Source organism: Podarcis melisellensis (genome assembly GCF_964234715.1).
Source record: "Podarcis melisellensis genome assembly, chromosome: 5".
NCBI classification, from domain to species: domain Eukaryota; kingdom Metazoa; phylum Chordata; class Lepidosauria; order Squamata; family Lacertidae; genus Podarcis; species Podarcis melisellensis.
The window spans coordinates 86,114,382-86,133,666 of record NC_138537.1 but is presented as its reverse complement, the minus strand read 5'-3'; the positions used below and the strand labels follow the sequence as shown (position 1 = coordinate 86,133,666).

The window sequence follows — 19,285 nt, the reverse complement described above, 5'->3', positions numbered from 1 at the left end:
TGTCTTTTCTCCCTTTTTTGGTATTGTTGGAAGTCCCGGTAAGAACAACTCTTGCGAGGAACCGGTTTCCTAGCCGTCCCTTCCCATCATGGCCATGTTCTCCAAATGGCTGTGAACATGTGACATGCTCGGCGTGCTGCTATCCACTTTGAAGCTTTTGGGAGTCCGCCTGGCTTTCAGGAGAACCAGAAAGGTGTCCGTGGAGATGGCCCCAAATTCAGCCGTGAAGGTGCCGTAGAAGACGAGGACGTTTATGATGAACATCCATTCGCAGAGGGCGGCTAGGTGTTGCAGGACGAAACTCTGCTGGATGAAAAATACGCCACATGGGGGTGCTGAAGTCAAGGCAAACAAGCTGTGGGAAGGATCTCACCAGAAACAGGACAAGGCTTAGTAAAATTAGAGGTGGTAGGCTCCCATCAGCTGGATCCAGAATCGTCAGCTTGGTAACAGCTGGCTTTGAGTAGTCCACGCAGGTGCAAAACCAGCACATATACACCTGTAACAGCCTCGTCAAACACTTAAGCATCTTAAGGCAAGAAAGACCTATTCAGAATGCTACTCTGAGCAGCTTTACCTGTTTGGGGTGTTTTTCCCCCCTGAACTTCAGCAGACTCACTAATTTTACAGAAAGTGAAGAGTTCAAACAGGGGCCTGCAAGCACCGCCTGTGAAAATCCCCAGCCGTTTAGTGTAGCATTCCTTATGATCTCAGTCTCATAAAACCTTATTTGACCTGAGCTGGCCTCTTGACATCAAGTTTCATCGTACTGTAAAAAGGCAAAAACCGCAGCAGCAACTTTAAATGCCGCTATCTGACGTGAAACGTTTTGTTTCCCTTTAGAATGAACTATACTCTCTTTGCTGCTCAGAATTAGCTGTTTCCCCAGCTAATGAATTCTCCTTTCGCAGTATCTCTGGCAATATCAGCCCATTAGGTAGAGGGCAAGCTGAAAAATGGTCTACCTCACCTCATTTAGCCTGTCTCCCAAGCATCGCATCCCAGGTAAAGTCAGGGGCCGGCACAACCACTAGGCAGTGTCGTGACTGCCTCAGGCTGTGGATGCTAGGGAGGAGATGGCAGAAGCAAATCTAGTGCCATTCCTCCTGAGCTGCAGAGTTGTTCTCTGTGCCATAAGCCCTGCTCTACAGCGGCTGGGGACATTGTCCTATCTCTCACATTGAAGTAAGATTCAACTGCCAATCCAATCAACCTCTTTACATGGGATTGGGAGGGGCGCCATCTTATCCTGAGCCTCAGGCAACAAAATGTCTTGAGCCATTTCTGGGCTAAAGGCTGGGGAATACAAAAACACCGTCTCCATGGCATGGAGGGGTGGAGATCACACACTAACCCAAATAAACATGAAAAAACAACAACTTAAAAAAAAATGGCAAGGCCTTAAACACCACCTTTGCTATTTGTTGGAATGGTCACCCATCACACCTCAAAAGATTTTGGATGCATATTAACACTCTTGCTTCTTCTTTTTTTCTGGTCTCAAGCCCTGGGAAAGTCTAGTGCCCTCACATCACATTCATTCCTCCCTCTTGCCCCGGCAACCTACAAGTTAATTATTCGTGGATAGTTTAGAGAGGTGCTGAACTGGAACAACCTAGAACCTGCTACTACACATTTACAGGAAAAGATGTGCCACGTCAAGTGCATTTAGCTACTTATTCCCCACTTTTTAAATATCTACAGCAGGCACCCCCCCAAACTCGGCCCTCCAGATGTTTTGGGACTACAACTCCCATCATCCCTAGCTAACAGGACCAGAAATAGACTGGAAAGAGAAGTTGATAAATTGCAACTTATTACCCAACTTAAAACCATGGAGAGACCTGGTCTGAATAGAGGCATTGGATTCTCCTCTTATTATACATGATAAAGCTATTTTTAGCCATCTCACCCCTTGCTTTTTCCTGTAAAACCAATTGCAGTCCTTAACAGTCGTCAACAGGTTTACCACACCCATTTCCACCACCCTTCTGAGTATTACCCCTCCCCACCCACTCACCAACAGTCGCCCAAAACAACCGCTATTGATAGGGTTATCATCTTGGGAGCAAAAAGATCCCTTTTTAGGGAGACTTTTTCTTTTGGCAAAATGTGGCTGCAAGTTGGAAACTGGAGGTGGAGGAAGGCTTCTTAACTTCCACATTGTAGGCTCTTTTCCAGGGACAAATGCCCCCCCCCCCAGTCATTTATCCCTCGGCCAGGGGAAACAATGAGATGCACATTGGTTTTCTCCAGTGGGGCTAAAAGTGGCTAGGATGCAGTTTTCAGCTGCAAAACAGCCCAAGAGGAAAATATTAAGAAGCCCCTCCACACCGGCCTCTTTCAAATTGCTCTCTCGTCAGCTGGTGTTCTGCGAAAACAATAACAACCACTAAAAAGCAGCAATGAACTCTGCTAACATGTGATTTCACCTTCTGAGGAAAGAAGGACTTCTAATGCATCTTCCCATACAACCCCCCCACCCCACCCCCCGGGGTAGGATGCCTTCTGTCTTGAGCAACCCTGATAAAACCTCATTTCGCCTTTGTTTATTTAAATCTCCCAAGGCAGGCACCTTGTAACTTTCCAGGGAGGTTTAGGGTAATATTTAGCCCAAACCTCTTGCTCTCTGCACATTCCATCTACTGCTCCTTGTCCTTTCCTCAGAAATGCCTCAAGTCCAGGACTTCCTGGCCCCTCTTTCTTCTCCCAGCCAACCAATTCTTCCCCCCGCCCCGCCGACCCCTATAGCAGGCACTATGAAGCTTTCACACTGCAAGGAGCTGAAGTGTGGACTCTAAAAGGAACCTATTATTAAGTCCATCGCAGAACTGCCCACCCTTTCCAGCATGAGTCTTCCAGGGCCCAAATGGAAGAGTCGCTGGAGGTTCATGGCAGTTTCTTTCACCCATTTAAAGGTAAAGGGACCCCTGACCATTAGGTCCAGTCGTGACCGACTCTGGGGTTGCGGCGCTCATCTCACTTTATTGGCTAAGGAAGCCGGCGTACAGCTTCCGGGTCACGTGGCCAGCATGATAAGCTGCTTCTGGCGAAACAGCAGCTCACGGAAACGCCATTTACCTTCCCGCTGGAGTGGTACCTATTCATCTACTTGTACTTTGATGTGCTTTCGAACTGCTAGGTTGGCAGGAGCAGGGACTGAGCAACGGTAGCTCACCCCGTTATGGGGATTCGAACCGCCAACCTTCTGATCGGCAAGTCCTAGGCTCTGTGGTTTAACCCACAGCGCCACCCGCGTCCCATTTACATTTCTTAAAAATTCAACCACAGCACCTCCTCAATTGCACTAGGACCTCAGCAGTGCAGGTGGGGCAGGATATCACCTGTTCATTCTGCTCCATTTTCTCGATGTGACTCTGACCCCTGCAATTTAGGGGAAGCGCATGGCTCTTCCCAAAGAGATGTAGCTGTGAGTCAACGTTTACATGATTTCATACGCAGTCTGGCCCTTCTGTTTCCACAACCCAAATGCATTAAGGGCCCTATTTATAGCCAGGCAGACCTTTCTCCAGTCTCTGCCTCGGCTCGCCTGGCCGAACTCTAATTCAATCTGATCCGTCACTCCTATTTGCCTCTGGATACATCTACTCCACACACCCCTCCCCAAAAAACAACAACCACGTTGATGCAGAAAGGATACTGAAGATGAGGGTGATGAAAGCCAGGGCTGCCAGGATGCTGCGCAGATGCCCAGTCCAGTAATGTCCTCTGGATTTCGCCATGCGGTAAGTCAGGATGGACTGAAGGAATATGAAAAGCATGCTGGTAGGGAACGCCACACCTGCCCCGATGTAGTGCAGAACTTTAGCATGGTCCACCTAGGAGAAAGAAGCAGAGCCTGATTAGGAATCCAAAACACGCAGTCACAGAACAGTAGGGACCCCGAGGGTCATCTAACCCATGGATAGGCAAACTAAGGCCCGGGGGCCAGATCCGGCCCATTTGCCTTCTAAATCCAGCCCACGCACGGTCCGGGAATCAGCATGTTTTTATATGAGTAGAAGGTGCCCTTTTATTTAGAATGCAACTCTGGGTTATTTGTGGGGCATAGGAATTCGTTCATATATTTTTTTCAAAATATAGTCCGGCCCCCCACAAGGTCTGAGGGACAGTGGGCCGGCCCCCTGCTGAAAAAGTGTGCTGACCCCATATCTAACCCAACCCCCTGTAATGCAGGAATCTGTTGGCCCAATGTGGGGCTCAAACGCCCCACCCTAAGAGTCTCATGCTCTAGCGACGGAGCTATCCCAGCAGTACACAACCAACTAGGTTGCCCAGTCTACATGTGCAGGAGAATGAGAATGTTTCTCTGATTCCATTTTTCGCAGCCAGTTGCTACAGAGAGCTTGTTGCCAAGATGATTTGCAGGGGTCGGGCCTTGGCAGATCCAGCTCCTTCGGCTTTGAACAGACATCCCTCCGCGCCCATTAAGAATAGTCAGAGGCAGGAAGAGAAAGCCAGACACTGCAATAAAGCATCAGCTGCTCAGGCAGCCCGTCCTCCCTCTCCTCTCTTCACAGAGACACAGCAAACATCCAAAGCACGACTGCCAAGCGAAGGGAAAGCAAACACAAGGACACAGTTAATATGCCTGGCCCCTCTGAGTGCAGCAGGTTCCCATTGCCCCCAGGTCAGCTACCAGGCCTCTCAGCAACTGAATAAAGGAAAAGAAAGCGCTTGGCCAGGCCGCTGGAGGAAGCCAAGTGTCACAAAATGCTGGGAAACTTTGAGTGCAATTGTAGTAAAGGTAAAGGCACCCCTGACCATTAGGTCCAGTCGTGACCGACTCTGGGGTTGCGGCATTCATCTCGCTTTATTGGCTGAGGGAGCCAGCGTACAGCTTCCGGGTCATGTAGCCAGCATGACTAAGCCACTTCTGGTGAACCAAAGCAGCACACAGAAACGCTGTTTACCTTCCTGCTGGAGCAGTACCTATTTATCTACTTGCACTTTGACGTGCTTTCGAACTGCTAGGTTGGCAGGAGCAGGGACCGAGCAACGGGAGCTCACCCCATCGTGGGGATTCGAACCGCCGACCTTCTGATCGGCAAGACGTAGGCTCTGTGGTTTAACCCACAGTGCGACCCGCGTCCCTCTGAGTGCGAGTGTAGAAAATGCGTAAAAACACCTACATCGGGTTCTAGAGACATCATCTGCAGACATCCAGGGACGTCTAGGGACACTCTTTTAACATTTCGTCTCCCAGTCAATTCCTGCTAGGGATTCTCTATCCCAGGGACGATTGCCCCAGGCAATTTTTCTGGGGGGCGTGTGGCTCACGTCGCCCTCTCTGAGCCAGCCCTGTGACACTTTGCAAAGCTCTGGGAGGGCAGCATGAGAAGGACGCCATGTGCCGTTCGATCCCAGCCTTGCCCTCGAGGGGCTGGGGTTGAAGGGCACTTGGCTGGTGCATCCTCACACTGCCCTCCCTGGGTCCCAGCCTAGTGGGCTGGTGTTTCTCTGGTGGCACCGGCAGGCTCTGTTTGCCCTCTGTGCCCTGGGCGCCATGAAAACATGCTCTGTCGTCCTAGCTTATTTAGTGCAAACTGCTAAAGCAGTCATGGGCATCATTAAACTCTAGGGGGAGTGAGCAGCGGCAGATACTGGGGTCTATCAAGAACAGCTGATTTTGTGCCAGAAGAAGAACTGCAATGGTGTAAGCCAGGGTAGCCAACTCCCAAGAGACTGCGATCTACTTTCAGAATTTAAATCTGGCAATGATCTACCCCTGTTTTTGGGGGGGTCAGGTCAAAGTTTTTGAGTTTTTTTACGGAGGAGGAAAGCCCCATTTTTATACATATACTTTCTTAGGGGGAAAGTTTTTTTGGGGGGGGGGTTAAAGGCAAGGGTCAAAGGGAAAAAGTCACTCACAATAATATTGCTTTGAATAAAAACAGCCACAGAGAGAAAGCTCAGTCTTCCCTTCCACTGATCAGACAATAATGGAGGGCGAGGGGACGGGACAGGAGTCAGTTTCAATGACAATGAGGAAAGGGAGCCAGAGATTGACCCGCAATCTACCAAAACCTCGTGGGGATCTACCAGTAGATTGAGATCAACCTATTGGACATCCCTGGTGTAAGCCACAGTGTCAAAAACTAAACCGGAAGAGGGGGCTCTATCTCTGGAGACCCTTTGCTTTCTAACAAAGCAACTCCAAATCCCTCTCCCCCCACGTCCAAACATACTACTAGCTACAGACAGGAAAACTTTTGGGTTTGCTTTCTTAAAGCCCACAAATTTCCCCCTCCACAGCTTATCAGAGATTGAGGAGTGTGTTGAAACTGGGGCCACGGTGCAGGGGCGAAGGGTTACCCCCCTCCCCTGAAAGTTTGTCTATCTTCAGACGTTCTGGGACTACAACCCCCAACACTCCCAGCCAGCATGGCCGATGGGCAGGGGTGATAAAAGTTACAATCAAACAACACCTGGAAGGCCACAGATTCCCTACCACACTTTACACAAATGGTGGAGTCAGTCGTCTTACCTGGAAGTTGCCCACCATAATGAGGCCAGCTGCACAGATCCAGCCTAAAGCCAGCCCCAAAGTGTTGAGAAGGGAAGAGCCGTAATGCTCTATAACGTGCGCGTATCTCAGCAGGCCAACCAGCATCACTAGGAAAAGGAAGCAAGAATCAGCCTCAAGCATTGCCTGAAAAGCCTCCACCTAACTTGCACACGAGACCGGCATTTTTGCCCCCATCGTACGCCAGAAAAAGAGCAAGAGTGTTGATTCCCCACCAAATGAGTTCTTGCATCTCATATGAAATATAAAGGTAAAGGGACCCCTGACCATTAGGTCCATCATGACCGACTCTGGGGTTGCGGCGCTCATCTCGCTTTATTGGCTGTGGCCAGCATGACTAAGCCGCTTCTGGCGAACCAGAGTAGCACACGGAAACGTTGTTTACCTTCCCGCCAGAGCAGTACCTATTTATCTACTTGCACTTTGACATGCTTTCGAACTGCTAGGTTGGCAGGAGCTGGGACCAAGCAACGGGAACTCACCCCGTTGAGGGGATTCAAACCGCCAACCTTCTGATCGGCAAGTCCTAGGCTCTGTGGTTTAACCCACAGCGCCACCCACGTCCCTAAATATAAAGGTAAAGGGACCCCTGACCATTAGGTCCAGTCGTCATACAAAATATATGAGGCAACTAATGCCTAAAAATTTCATTTTCCATTTAAGAGAAAAAGATATTCCTAGCCTTTGGCTTATCTATCTATCTATCTATCTATCTATCTATCTATCTATCTATCTACAGTGGTGCCTCACAAGACGAAATTAATTCATTCCGCAAGTCTTTTCGTCTTGTGAGTTTTTCTGTTCTGAATGTTGGCGGTGGGGAGGAAAAACCCTCCTCCCACCGCAAGTCTTCAAGACAGGTCCGAGAACAGAGGAGAAGCGCTGCGCACCTTCCCCTCTGTTCCCGGACCTGTCCTGAAGGCTTGCGGTGGGAGGAGGGCTTTCCTCCCCACCGCCAACATTCAGAATGCTGTTCTGAATGTTGGCGGTGGGGAGGAAAAACCCTCCTCCCACCGCAAGCCCCGGGAACAGAGGAGAAGCCCTTCGCGCCTTGTCCTCTGTTCCCGGACCTCCCACCACAAGCCTTAGGACAGGTCTGGGAACAGAGGAGAAGGCGCGCTGCGCTTCCCCGCTGTCCCCGGAGATTTCCCTATGGGCTTTCGTCTTGCGAAGCAAGCCCATAGGGAAATTCGTCTTGCGAAGCCGCTAAAAATCGGAAAACCCTTTCGTCTTGCGGGTTTTTTGTTTAGCGAGGCATTCGTCTTGCGGGGCACCACTGTATCTATCTATCTATTTCAAAGCATGCCAGCACCACCAGCAAAACAGTACCCAGGTCCCAAAATCTCAGCTAAAGCATCCATGACAGATGACCATCCAACCTCTGCTTAAAAACCTCCAAGGAAGGAGAATCCACCACCTCCAGAGGGAGACCATTCCACTCCTTCACAATTTCCCATTCTTCCGCCCCATATTTTGTTCTCTAACACTTCTTTTCTTACAAAGACATTTGCTTGGGGACAAACCGACTCACCCATGAATGAGCCCAAGCTGCAGATCAGGCTGAAGAAACAGCTCTCTGGAGGGAATGTACCACACTTGCTGTAGGGAGAACATTGAGAAGGTATCAAAGCATGTTATCTCATAAGACCAGATAAGGAGAACAGTCCTGGTGGAATTCTGGCACCCCAGTCAAATATTGCATCACATGAGGCCATAGTCCTCACTGTGGCATGAAAACAAAGTTTTCTGTTCAGATTTTCCTGGATCTTATATTCTGGCCTGGAATTTCACTCTAGCCTGGTAAATAAACTCACAAGAGAACTAAAAGGTCATGTAGTTAGGAGAGCTAAGATTATGTTGGAAGATTTAAATAAGGAAGGAGGGGCAATGTACAATTCAGCAGTGTTTAAATTGTAATAAATTTTACTCTTGCATATTATATTCTTTGCATGCAACAGCCACATTATATTTTCCTTTCTCAAAGATTCATTTAGTATAATGTGCTGTTAATTGCACTTTGATAATAATAATAATAATTTTATTTATACCCCGCCCTCCCCAGCCAGGACTGGGCTCAGGGCAGCTAACATCAAAGTATGATACATTAAAAGCATAAATCAAACAATTGATTAAAATACAACTTAAAATCAAAATTGGAGCAGAATAAAATCAGATGGCAACCCACGGATTATAACTATAGGGGATGGGAACATTGAGTGCTCACCAGGCCCAACTGTCTGTGCTTACGTCTTTTATAAATATGCTTACGGCTTTTATAAACTGAGCAGCCAGGACCATATAACACCAGTTCAAAAATACCTATATTGGCTCCCAGTACGTTTCCAACCACAATTCAAAGTGTTGGTGCTGACCTTTAAAGCCCTAAAGACTGTATACCCAAAGGAGTGTCTCCACCCCCATCGTTCAGCCCAGACACTGAGGTCCACCTCTGAAGGTCTTCTGGTGGTTCCCTCACTGCGAGGTTACAGGGAACTAGGCAGAGGGCCTTCTCGGTAGTGGCACCTCTGTGGAACGCCCTCCCACCAGATGTCAAAGAGATAAACAATTACACAATTTTTCAAAGACATCTGAAGGCAGTCCTGTATCAGGAAGCTTTTAATGTGTGATGTTCTACTGTGCTTTTGTATATTCTGTTGGAAGAAGCCCCAAGTGACTGGGGCAACCTCGTCAAATGGACAGGGAACAAAAAATAAATTATTATTATAAGCCCCAGCAATCATCTGGTCAAGCAAGCAATAGTACAATTTAAGGACACACTCCAGCCAGGCAAAAGCATGTGAGAAGGATGCAGAGCTGGGCTGGTGAGAAGTTGTGGCCGGGGGAGAGTCCTGAAGGCCAGTTGGATAGGAATGGAGGGCTATATTTGGCCTGAAATTTCACATCCCTGGCCTGCAAGGCTGCTTCTGAACTCCAGACATCACCCACCAACCTGCCCCAGGGAGCAAGGAATAGCGTTCCTTACCTGACAAGAGGGATATGATCCAACGTACAGCAGGAAATAGGGCTATCCAGCTCACAAGATTGATTATAAATCCTGCAAAAGAAAGCAGAGCGTATTACATGAAGGCTTTGCACCTCTAAACAAGGCAAACAATTTTTAAAAACTCCCCCCCCCCCCAAAAAAAAGAGGAATAACAGAAGAATAAGTTTGGGTCAATTCAGAAAGACGCCATCCTGTCTAGAAACGGCCCAAACTCCCCCAAATATCATTTAGCATCGAATTCTATGGGCCAACAACAAAGAATGACAGGTGCAGTAGATTTCCCAAATACGGAGAATACAAAGAAGAACCAGGAAGCAGCATACTAACCAACTAGATATATATTCCCAAGGACAGATATTCTGCAATGCCACACAACAGCTGGGCAAGCATGGAATTCTGAGAATCCCAATTTTTTGTTTAAAAACGTTATGTCTATCCCCATGAAGAATGGCTGTGAAGAGCAGCTCTTTCCAAATTTGCAACCGCTGAATGCAACAGATTCTGAAGACCCAAAGACTTCTCAAACATATAAACCTAGTCTGAGGCCCTTATCTGTGTGTCCCTCCCAGAGAGGTTCGGAGGGTGGCAACTAGGGAAGTCTTTTCAGTTCACCATTGGTTGATATCCCAAGTGAAGCTTGCCCGGTGCTGACACTGACATTTTTTCCTGTACCACAAAGCCTTTCCTCTTCATGTGGGTATTTTGGTGGAAGCTTGGTGTTTTTTAAAACTTGCCTAGATACTGCTCTGTGTCAGGCAAATAACCCCAAGCATAGTGGACTGGTTTAGCACTCCTGGAAGCTCTAAAAAACGAAACAAAACAAATGCTCCTCTTTCCTCAGACGTCTTATTGGAAATACAGATCAGATGCAGATGAGGGTGGGGAGCATAGCTGTCAACTGTCCCTTAGTTGGCGGGAAACTCCCTTATCCCAGCGCCATGTCCCGCTGCTATCCCGGATTGATGATGTCCCTTAAATTTCCCAGGTTTGATGCTCGCCTGGCTCAGGAGGGAAGCAGCGGCTCAGTGTCCTCCGCCTCAAGAGAGCACTCGCACGAGCTGCCGCGTCTCCGCCTACCCTTTTCCCCCTCAGGGGCGCATCGTGAGGAGACGGGTGGCGGCGGGCGGGCAGGCAGCCCCTCTCTTGCGAGACTTCCGCCGCGCTGCCAGGGGAAGCCAGAGGTGGCAGCGGCGACAGCGGCTGAGGAGGCGGCCTGAGAGAGGAGGAAGAGGAGGGGAGGGGGAGGGACGCAGAAGGGCAGCGCTTCAGCGGCCGCCGCTGCGCGGCATCCACCTCATGCTGGGCTCGCGGGCGGCGTGGGCGAGCTTCTCTCTCCCTCTCGGGCAGGGAAGGGCTGGTGGAACTCATAAGCTAAGCCAAATCCCTTATTTTGGCTGCTGATCCCTTATTTTCGAGGCTGCTGGTTCCTTATTTTCAAATCTGTAAGTTGACAGCTATGGGGGGGGGGAGCCTTCCTTTCAAAGGCAACAGAGTCAGGCCTTCCTGCAGCTGGTTCTAGAAAGCGGAAGTGAACCACCAGTTCAACAGATTCCAAATGGCCCAGAGGAGGGGAGAGCTTTCCCTGGAATAGACATGACTCATGCACGGGTTTGGCCAGAGGATGCAACCATTCCCAGAAATTGCAAGGTGGCTTTGCCCAAAGGGGGAAACCTCAAGGGGAGAGAAGAAACAAAGCCGGACTTGCTGAAACTGGTCTTCCAGTTTCTTGAAAGTCTTTTTCCCCCATGAAAGAAGCCTGTTTCTTTGTCCCGTTCACTAATGGGTGGCTTTCCTTTATCATTTTGATGGTTGCGGGACTGACCCTACCTTACTGGTTGAGAAGTGGCCGAAGGTGGTGTGTGTTTGTGTTTAAAGGTAAAGGTAAAGGACCCCTGAGAGTTAAGTCCAGTCGCGAACGACTCTGGGGTTGCGGTGCTCATCTCGCTTTACTGGCCGAGGGAGCCAGCGTTTGTCCACAGACAGTTTTTCCAGGTCATGTGGCCAGCATGACTAAGCCGCTTCTGGTGAAACCAGAGGAGCGCACAGAAATGCCGTCTACCTTCCCACCGGAGTGGTACCTATTTATCTACTTGCACTTTGACGTGCTTTCGAACTGCTAGGTTGGCAGGAGCAGGGACTGAGCAATGGGAGCTCACCCCGTCGTGGGGATTCGAACCGCCAGCCTTCTGATCGGCAAGCCCTAGGCTCTGTGGTTTAGACCACAGCGCCACCTGCGTCCCATGTTTGTGTTTAGTTCCCATTTTTCCAGTGCTCTCCAATTCCAGATTACTCCATGGCATCTTCCCCTGGGCTTTAACTGGTAGGGAGGCTGGCTACCAAGCCCCCGAGACTGGCACATTTGTTGGTTTTGCTTTTAACCTAAGTCTTTCCTGTTTTCTAATCCATCTTTCCACACTGATGTATTTTAAAAGAGAAAAGGACTTCCCCTAAGAAGAATTAACAATGCACATCTGTCAGGAGCACAGCCTCTCCAGCTTCCAGAAAGCCCAGCCAAGGACATCATGGGGTTTTTGGGACAGGCATTCACTGCAGAATGCAGTGGAGAGATGATTTGTAAATGGAAGAAAAACACATCTGCAAAATCCCTTGGCCACATCAAAAGATACATAAAGCGTGACAAAAACCCTGCACTCCATGCATGAGAATTTCACCAAAGTCCCCTTTGGTAATATTAGAATGCAATTTCTTTTCTTATGAATGGGTGAAGAATGATCGAGGGAAATAAATTTTCAATGCAGGATTATTAAGACACAGAAACAGATTCTCTTTGCATCGCATCTGGAGATGAAAAGAGGTGGAAGGAACATTCTTTCATATGTGGTGGATTTGTAAAAGGGTAAACGAGTATTGGGAAATGATCCATAACGAATGGAAAAAAATTGTTCAAAAGTACTTTAAAAAAACAACACCCCAGTCCTTCCTGTTGGAGATAATTCAGACTGAAATTTTCAGGTGTCAAAAAAGGTTATTTATGTATGCTACTCCTGCGGCCTGTGTTTTGTTAGTCCAAAAATGGAAAACGAGTGAGGTCCCAACTAAAGAAGAATGGCAACTTAAGCTGACGGAATATGCGCAACTTGCAGATTTAACATATAGAATAAGAGAACAAGAACAACATACGTTTAAAGAAGATTGAATATATGGGAAATAACTATGTACAGCTGAAAATGCTGGCAGCATTAAGATAAATTCAACAGTGTGAAATAAGTATTGATGGATGCAATAATGGAATACTGAATGGTATAGTTTTTGTAAAATATGCAAGGATTTATGATATGTACACACAGAGCTTCCCAAGACGATGCTGCCACAGCCAAGCCTCCAGCTACACTTGCTTTCACCCTGCAAGATGCTAAAGCCAAAACAACTTGTTCCATATGGGGTAAGAATTTGGCTTCTACACCACCTGCTCATTACCCAGGTGAGGGAACACCTTTTAAATAAAACACGGAACCGAGAGAATTGCAGCAAGCGTCAGCGAATCCAGTTAGGGACCTGGTTTAGGAACTATTGCAATAGGACGGCCTTGCCAACAGAACCAGAACCAGTTAGGAAAGACTGCCCAGAGCAAATTTGTAACAAAGCTTATATAGGGTTTCAAAGACAGCGCACAAAGAATAATAAAACATAATAATGAAAGCAATTTGGGTCTCAATAAAAAAGGTGTGATATATATGCAGTAAATAAATGATACAGCTGAATGGTTTTTAAGACGACTGATTCCCTAACTTCTCAGGAGTCGGAACTAATTTTGAACGACAGGATTCCCGGAGGAAGAATGAGGAGAGCAGTACAAGGGTTTTCCTGACTGCATTCATTTGGAAGGACTGCCATGCAAATGATTTGCAGCAAAAGACTCGGATATGGAATCATAGATTTGTAGAGTTGGAAGGGATCCTGCGGATCATCTGGTCCAACCCGCTACAATGCAGGAATATGCAGCTGTCCCACACGGGGATCGAACCTGCAACCTTGGCATTATCAGCACCACGGCCTCTAACCAACTGAGCTACTCTTGAGAGCATTACTGTCTTGAGAGCATTACTGGAAAATTGGGCAGGGGGAGATCAAGAATGTAGACACCCCCATGCTTGATCCCTTCTCATGTTATCCTCACAATAGCTCTGTGAGGTAGGTTAGACTGAGAGGCAGTGAGTGGCCCAAGCTCACCCGGTGAGCTTCATGGCCAAGTGGAAATTTGAGCCCTGCTTTCTCTCAGGTCAGGGATGCGGGTGGCGCTGTGTGTTAAACCACAGAGCCTAGGACTTGCCGATCAGAAGGTTGGCGGTTCGAATCCCCGCGATGGAGTGAGCTCCCATTGTTCGGTCCCTCTCCTGCCAACCTAGCAGTTTGAAAGCACATCAAAGTGCAAGTAGATAAATAGGTACCGCTCCAGCGGGAAGGTAAACGGCGTTTCCGTGCGCTGCTCTGGTTCACCAGAAGCGGCTTAGTCATGCTGGCCACATGACCCAGAAGCTGTACACCAGCTCCCTCGGCCAATAAAGCGAGATGAGCGCCGCAACCCCAGAGTCAGCCACGACTGGACCTAATGGTCAGGGGACCCTTTACCTTTCTCTCAGGTTCTAGTCTAGCAAGAGACAGGCACTGCCGGGAATATTTTCATTTGAACCGGCTCAGAAATGTGCAGGTTAAAATGGCAAATTCTCTCCTAAGCCTCACCCCATCCCCACAAAACCAGACAGATTACATTTGGTGTCTCTCCATCTCCTTCCTAAGCTCTGTTTTGTTTACACCCTGAACTTATTTAAAGGCAGGAACACAAATAATGACAACCTCCTTCCTCCTCTCTCCTTCCTTGACCTTCCCCAAACCACAGCATTCTTGGCCCAGCTCAATATTATAATTCCGCCCCCCCTGTTTATGCGACAGAAGCAACTTAGAAAACTTGGTGGATTCTTTTCCAGGGCAAGTATGTGCATCCATATTTTATATCAGCTATTTCCCAGCTGGAAATGCGGAATCTAACTAAATATAAGTCTTTTTCTTGGCTGAAACGCTTGGCCACGAATAGCTTCCAAGAAACACATTCTGCTATCTCTCCGACTCATCTCCCAGCACACCCTGTTAACTTCTCCGGAATGATTTTCATCCTTGACTACTTCTGAAAAAAATGCAAGGGCAGTTGTGCCGAGGTTTGTGAAAAATGGGGCAGAATTGTGCTCCGAATTCAACTCAAAGGGAGCCAACAGAAGTCTTTATAATAAAAATATTGGCTGTATCAAAACTAATTCTAAAGGCTTTTGTGTACAAATAAAAAACAACAACCGACAAGTCAGTGCCAGATCCGAACCCCTGCACAAGCCCCGTTGCCAAACATAATAGACTGGGGTGTGGACAATTCATTGGTGTCTTCCTAGTTGCATGGGAGGGAATCATACTGATAGGTGAAGGGATAAGGTCCATCTCTCCACAAGCTGCCTTGCGGTGAGAATTAGGCTCCCCCACCATGCCTATAACTAATTAAGGTGGAATTGGGGACCAGTTTTTAGCCTGAGAGCCATACTTCCTTCTGGGCAATTTTCTGGTATCCACATGCTAATGGTGGGTGAGGCAAGAGGGGAAAGTGGGAAGAGCATTGAACATAAACTTTTAGAAATCATAGAATTGTAGGGTTGGAAGGGACCCTGAGGATCATTTAGTCCAACCCCCGGCAATGCAGAAATATGCAGTTGCCCCCTACAGGTATCGAACCCGCAACCTGGGCATTATCAGCACCATGCTCTAACCAACTGAGCCGAGCCACCCTTTTGGTGTCTAGGGCCACATTTGTTCAAATTATAATAATTCATAAGGCTAGACGAATGCTCCAATAGTTGGAGCAGGGACACAGCCTGCAAAGTAGAGGGTTGGACTCGATGACCCCCAGGATTCCTTCCAATTCTACGATTCTATGAAATAACTAGCATGACAAAAACGGAGCAGAGATCACTTTCCTGGCATTTCCCACTGGAGCTATTTGACGACTTAAAATAACACAGCAGCAAAAAAATGAGAAGTCTCCAGAGAAACTGACTGTTCTCCAGCGGAAACGAAGATTTCCCATGCCAAATTTTCAGCCGAGGGGACAAATTGTCATCATATTATGCTGGATAGAATTTATGTGCTTCGTAATGACAGAATGCTAAAAAGGCTGTTCACCCGGTCCTATTTACCTAGGAAAGTAGCCCATCTAGAAGAGGAAGAACTCTGACCCTAAACCTTCTCTGTTTTGCAGGACGTCTTCAGGAGAAGACAGGGCTAAGGAGTAAACCCTACACAAATCTGGAGTGAGGACCCTAGGACGGTTGCATGGAGTCTTGTACGCCTCCTTCCGGCAACTCCTGCAGCCAAGCTGCTGCCAAACATATTGCTCTACTTCCCTTTGGACCAGAGAGTGGGGTCTTGTTTGGGCAGCCCAGGACCTCCATGCACACTACCCCCAGGACTGCACCCCAGGAAGGTCCCTTCGGTGCTCCTAATGTAGCGGTTTGACTTCACCCCCGGTGGAGCACTCCATTGTCTTTCAAGACACACGGATGCCAACAATTCTGGAAACTGGTTCTACCAACACCCACCTGCAAGGGATATGGGGTCAATTCATAAACAAGGCTAGCTCGAGGGATTTTGGTGCCCAAAGTAGAACATCTAAGTGACAACACCACCACCATTTCCATCATGAACGTGTGTGAGACTCCAAGAGCACAAGTCTCTCACTCTCCCGCCCTTGACGGCACCCCAAAGCTGCCACCTGCCTCATCTTAGAGCAGGTACCCCCAAACTCCGCCCTCCAGATGTTTTGGGACTACAACTCCCATCATCCCTGACCACTGGTCCTGTTAGCTAGGGCTGATGGGAGTTGTAGTCCCAAAACATCTAGAGGGCAAGGTTGGGGATTCCTGTCTTAAAGCATATGCATGCGAAAGTCCCAGTTTCAATCCCAGGTAGGGTTAGGAAACACTCCTGTCTGCACCCTGGAGGGCTGCTGCTGCCCGTCAGGCTAAATGGCCCAATGGACTCAGTCAGCAGAAGACAGCTACCTGGGCTCCTAAGAGTCCCCTGTGTTCAGAGAGCAACACGTGGGATATGGGTGGGGAGTAAAGTTCCGACAATTTGTGAAAAGGGAGATGGAGGGAGTAATGGCTGAAATGTGACGCCACAACCCTTTGGTTCATCAGGACTTGATGTCAACTGGTACACTTCCTTCTGTTTCCTCACTACCCTCCACTTTCCATGAGATCTCTGCTCACTTGCTTAATATTTACTTGCCCTGCTCCATTTCCACTCTCTAGAATCCTCTGTCTGGGTGGCTCTCTGTGCCTGATAGGAACAGACTCTCCACAGCCACAGAGCAAGAAGGAATGCAACACACACAAGTCCACACAGGTGGCCCCCTGCAGCTGGATTCTCTAAGTTGCAGGGGGGAGCAGACAGTAGATTCTACTAGCTGGTAGAATGGACTTTGCAGATCAGAGAGGATTTCTGAGCCTGATTTTTTTCTTAACAATAGCAGCAATAACAAACAGACTTAACATTTCCTACCGAACTTAGCTGAAACGAAAGAAGGTAACCAAGGGGTAGACTTTTGTGCCAAAGGACTGTGAGCCCAGTTCAGTTCTGGTGCTGAAAATAAATTCCTGGGGTCTGAATGCTCTCGGAGACACCCTATTGTTTAATTCTAAACACATGCATTTTGCAGCTGGCTCCCATGGACTGCAAGAAGATCAAACGTATCCATTCTTAAGGAAATCAGTCCTGAGTGCTCACTGGAAGGACAGATCCTGAAGCTGAGGCTCCAATACTTTGGCCACCTCATGAGAAGAGAAGACACCCTGGAAAAGACCCTGATGTTGGGAAAGATGGAGGGCACAAGGAGAAGGGGACGACAGAGGACGAAATGGTTGGATAGTGTTCTCGAAGCTATGAACAAATTGCGGGAGGCAGTGGAAGACAGGAGTGCCTGGCGTGCTCTGGTCCATGGGGTCACAAAGAGTCGGACACGACTAAACGGCTAAACAACAACAACTGGTTGGTAGGTCTTTGAAAGGTGGGGTGTCCTAGTGAGAAAGAAGAAAGGTGCTCCTCTGTGCATCTCCTGTTCCAAGTGCAGGGCAGGACCTTTAAAGCTGCAGGATGCCAGAGCTGTTGGATGCATGCAATTGTCCCTAGCATGCAGAGGTTCCTAGGTTCAATTCCTGGTGTCTCCAGTCAGGGCTAGGAAACACTCCTGGCTGAAATCTTTTAGATAAGGCCCACAGAGAGACAGAGAGAGAGATATGCATATCCACGTCTCCTCTACATGAACCTCCGCAGCTTTGGGTTAAAAAATAACCTTAGTCCCTGCCCCAAAATTGTCCATTGACTGGCACCCTGCTAAAAATGTTAAGAGCTACATTAAAACAGGGAGAGCTTGGAAAGTGTAACAATATTTTTTATATTCATTTTTAGTCAAAAAGGGCATACCTTTCGTATAATAAATGGAGCTGCACTGTGGGCATTAAAATTGTACATATCCTTATGTACAATAAATACTTTAATGTGGAGGGAGGTTTGTAAGCGGTGAAGAAGAGGGAGTCAAAATATTGTTTTCATGCTATGCTTTGTAGCCAGTCTATGTTGCGTCTCTATTTACTAACTACTTGATCTATTCACCATGAAAGCCTATTGGTTCCTCATGACGCTGACGTATCCTGCAGAGAAGTTAAAAGTTCCCACAAAGAGAATCACAGAGTTGGACGGGACCCTGAGTATAATCTAAGTCCAACCCCCTGTGATTGCAGGAATAAGCAGTTGTCCCATACAGGGATAGAACCTGCAACCTTGGCATTGATCGGCACCACACTCCCAACCAGCTGAGCTATCCAGGTTCATAAAGACTAAGACTCCAGCCCCTCCTTCCTTTAGGATTTGGAGCCTTTAAGGATTAATGAGGTCCCTTTTCCAGCCAGGAGGGTGAGTGTTTATGTCTCTCAATCCATTTTGGCAGGAGGACTGGGTCCACCTACCTGTCAATCCTCTTGACATCAGGACGATGTCATTTTCCTTCGCCCTTGCAGTTTCAACTCAAACCACATGGGCAAAGTCACACGTATTCGCAAGCGCCAGCATTCTGCTAATCAGCACCACCTGCACATTGCACTCCCTTCGCTGGCACAGTTTGAAATCAAGCCGCTCTGGCTGGATGGCTGATCCCTGCAAACCACACCAGGCATCAAGTGTAGGGAAAGTGGGCAGGGTTTGGGCAAAACAATCTGAATTACGATACCTGCAGGTTGGAGGTTCGCCGCCACTTAAGGTGAAACTGTCTAGCACTCCTCCTTTTTTCTCCACAAGCGTGAAGACCACCAAGTGGTGGTTTTTATTTTTAAACCCTGTAATGCAGTGGGTGGGTAGACTCTGTGCTTTAAATAGCGGACTACGTGCACCGTGCAATTGTTGGCAAAACGGCAAATTTTCACTTCTTCAGGCTTTCATAGTTAGAGTTCTTTAGCTACTTACATCATCTAGGCGGCCGACTTTGGGTTGAGGGGGAAAAATGAAAAGACTATGCAAGCACAGAGTCTAAGTAAACCGTACCATCTTGTGCTTGAAATACCAGATCAAGGTCTTTCCCCTCCTGGCTAGAAACAGAATGCAAGCAAATGAGCAAGGATATTAGAACCAGCCCAGGAAAACCCACACAGACAGGCAGAGCCATCAAACAAAAGCCATTGTGC

General features: G+C 48.0%; 1 protein-coding gene across 1 annotated transcript in view; it reads right to left on the bottom strand.

Moving 5' to 3' along the window:
* Nucleotides 1-19,285, bottom strand: part of NFKB2 (nuclear factor kappa B subunit 2) — an 89,077-nt gene that overhangs the window by 55,300 nt on the left and 14,492 nt on the right. Inside the window, exons 3-5 of the mRNA XM_081913555.1 lie at nt 9,531-9,602; nt 8,079-8,146; nt 6,509-6,636 (exon numbers count right to left, since the gene is read on the bottom strand). Coding sequence (XP_081769681.1) covers nt 6,509-6,636; nt 8,079-8,146; nt 9,531-9,602 — 268 coding nt within the window. The remainder of the gene's footprint in view (nt 1-6,508; nt 6,637-8,078; nt 8,147-9,530; nt 9,603-19,285) is intronic.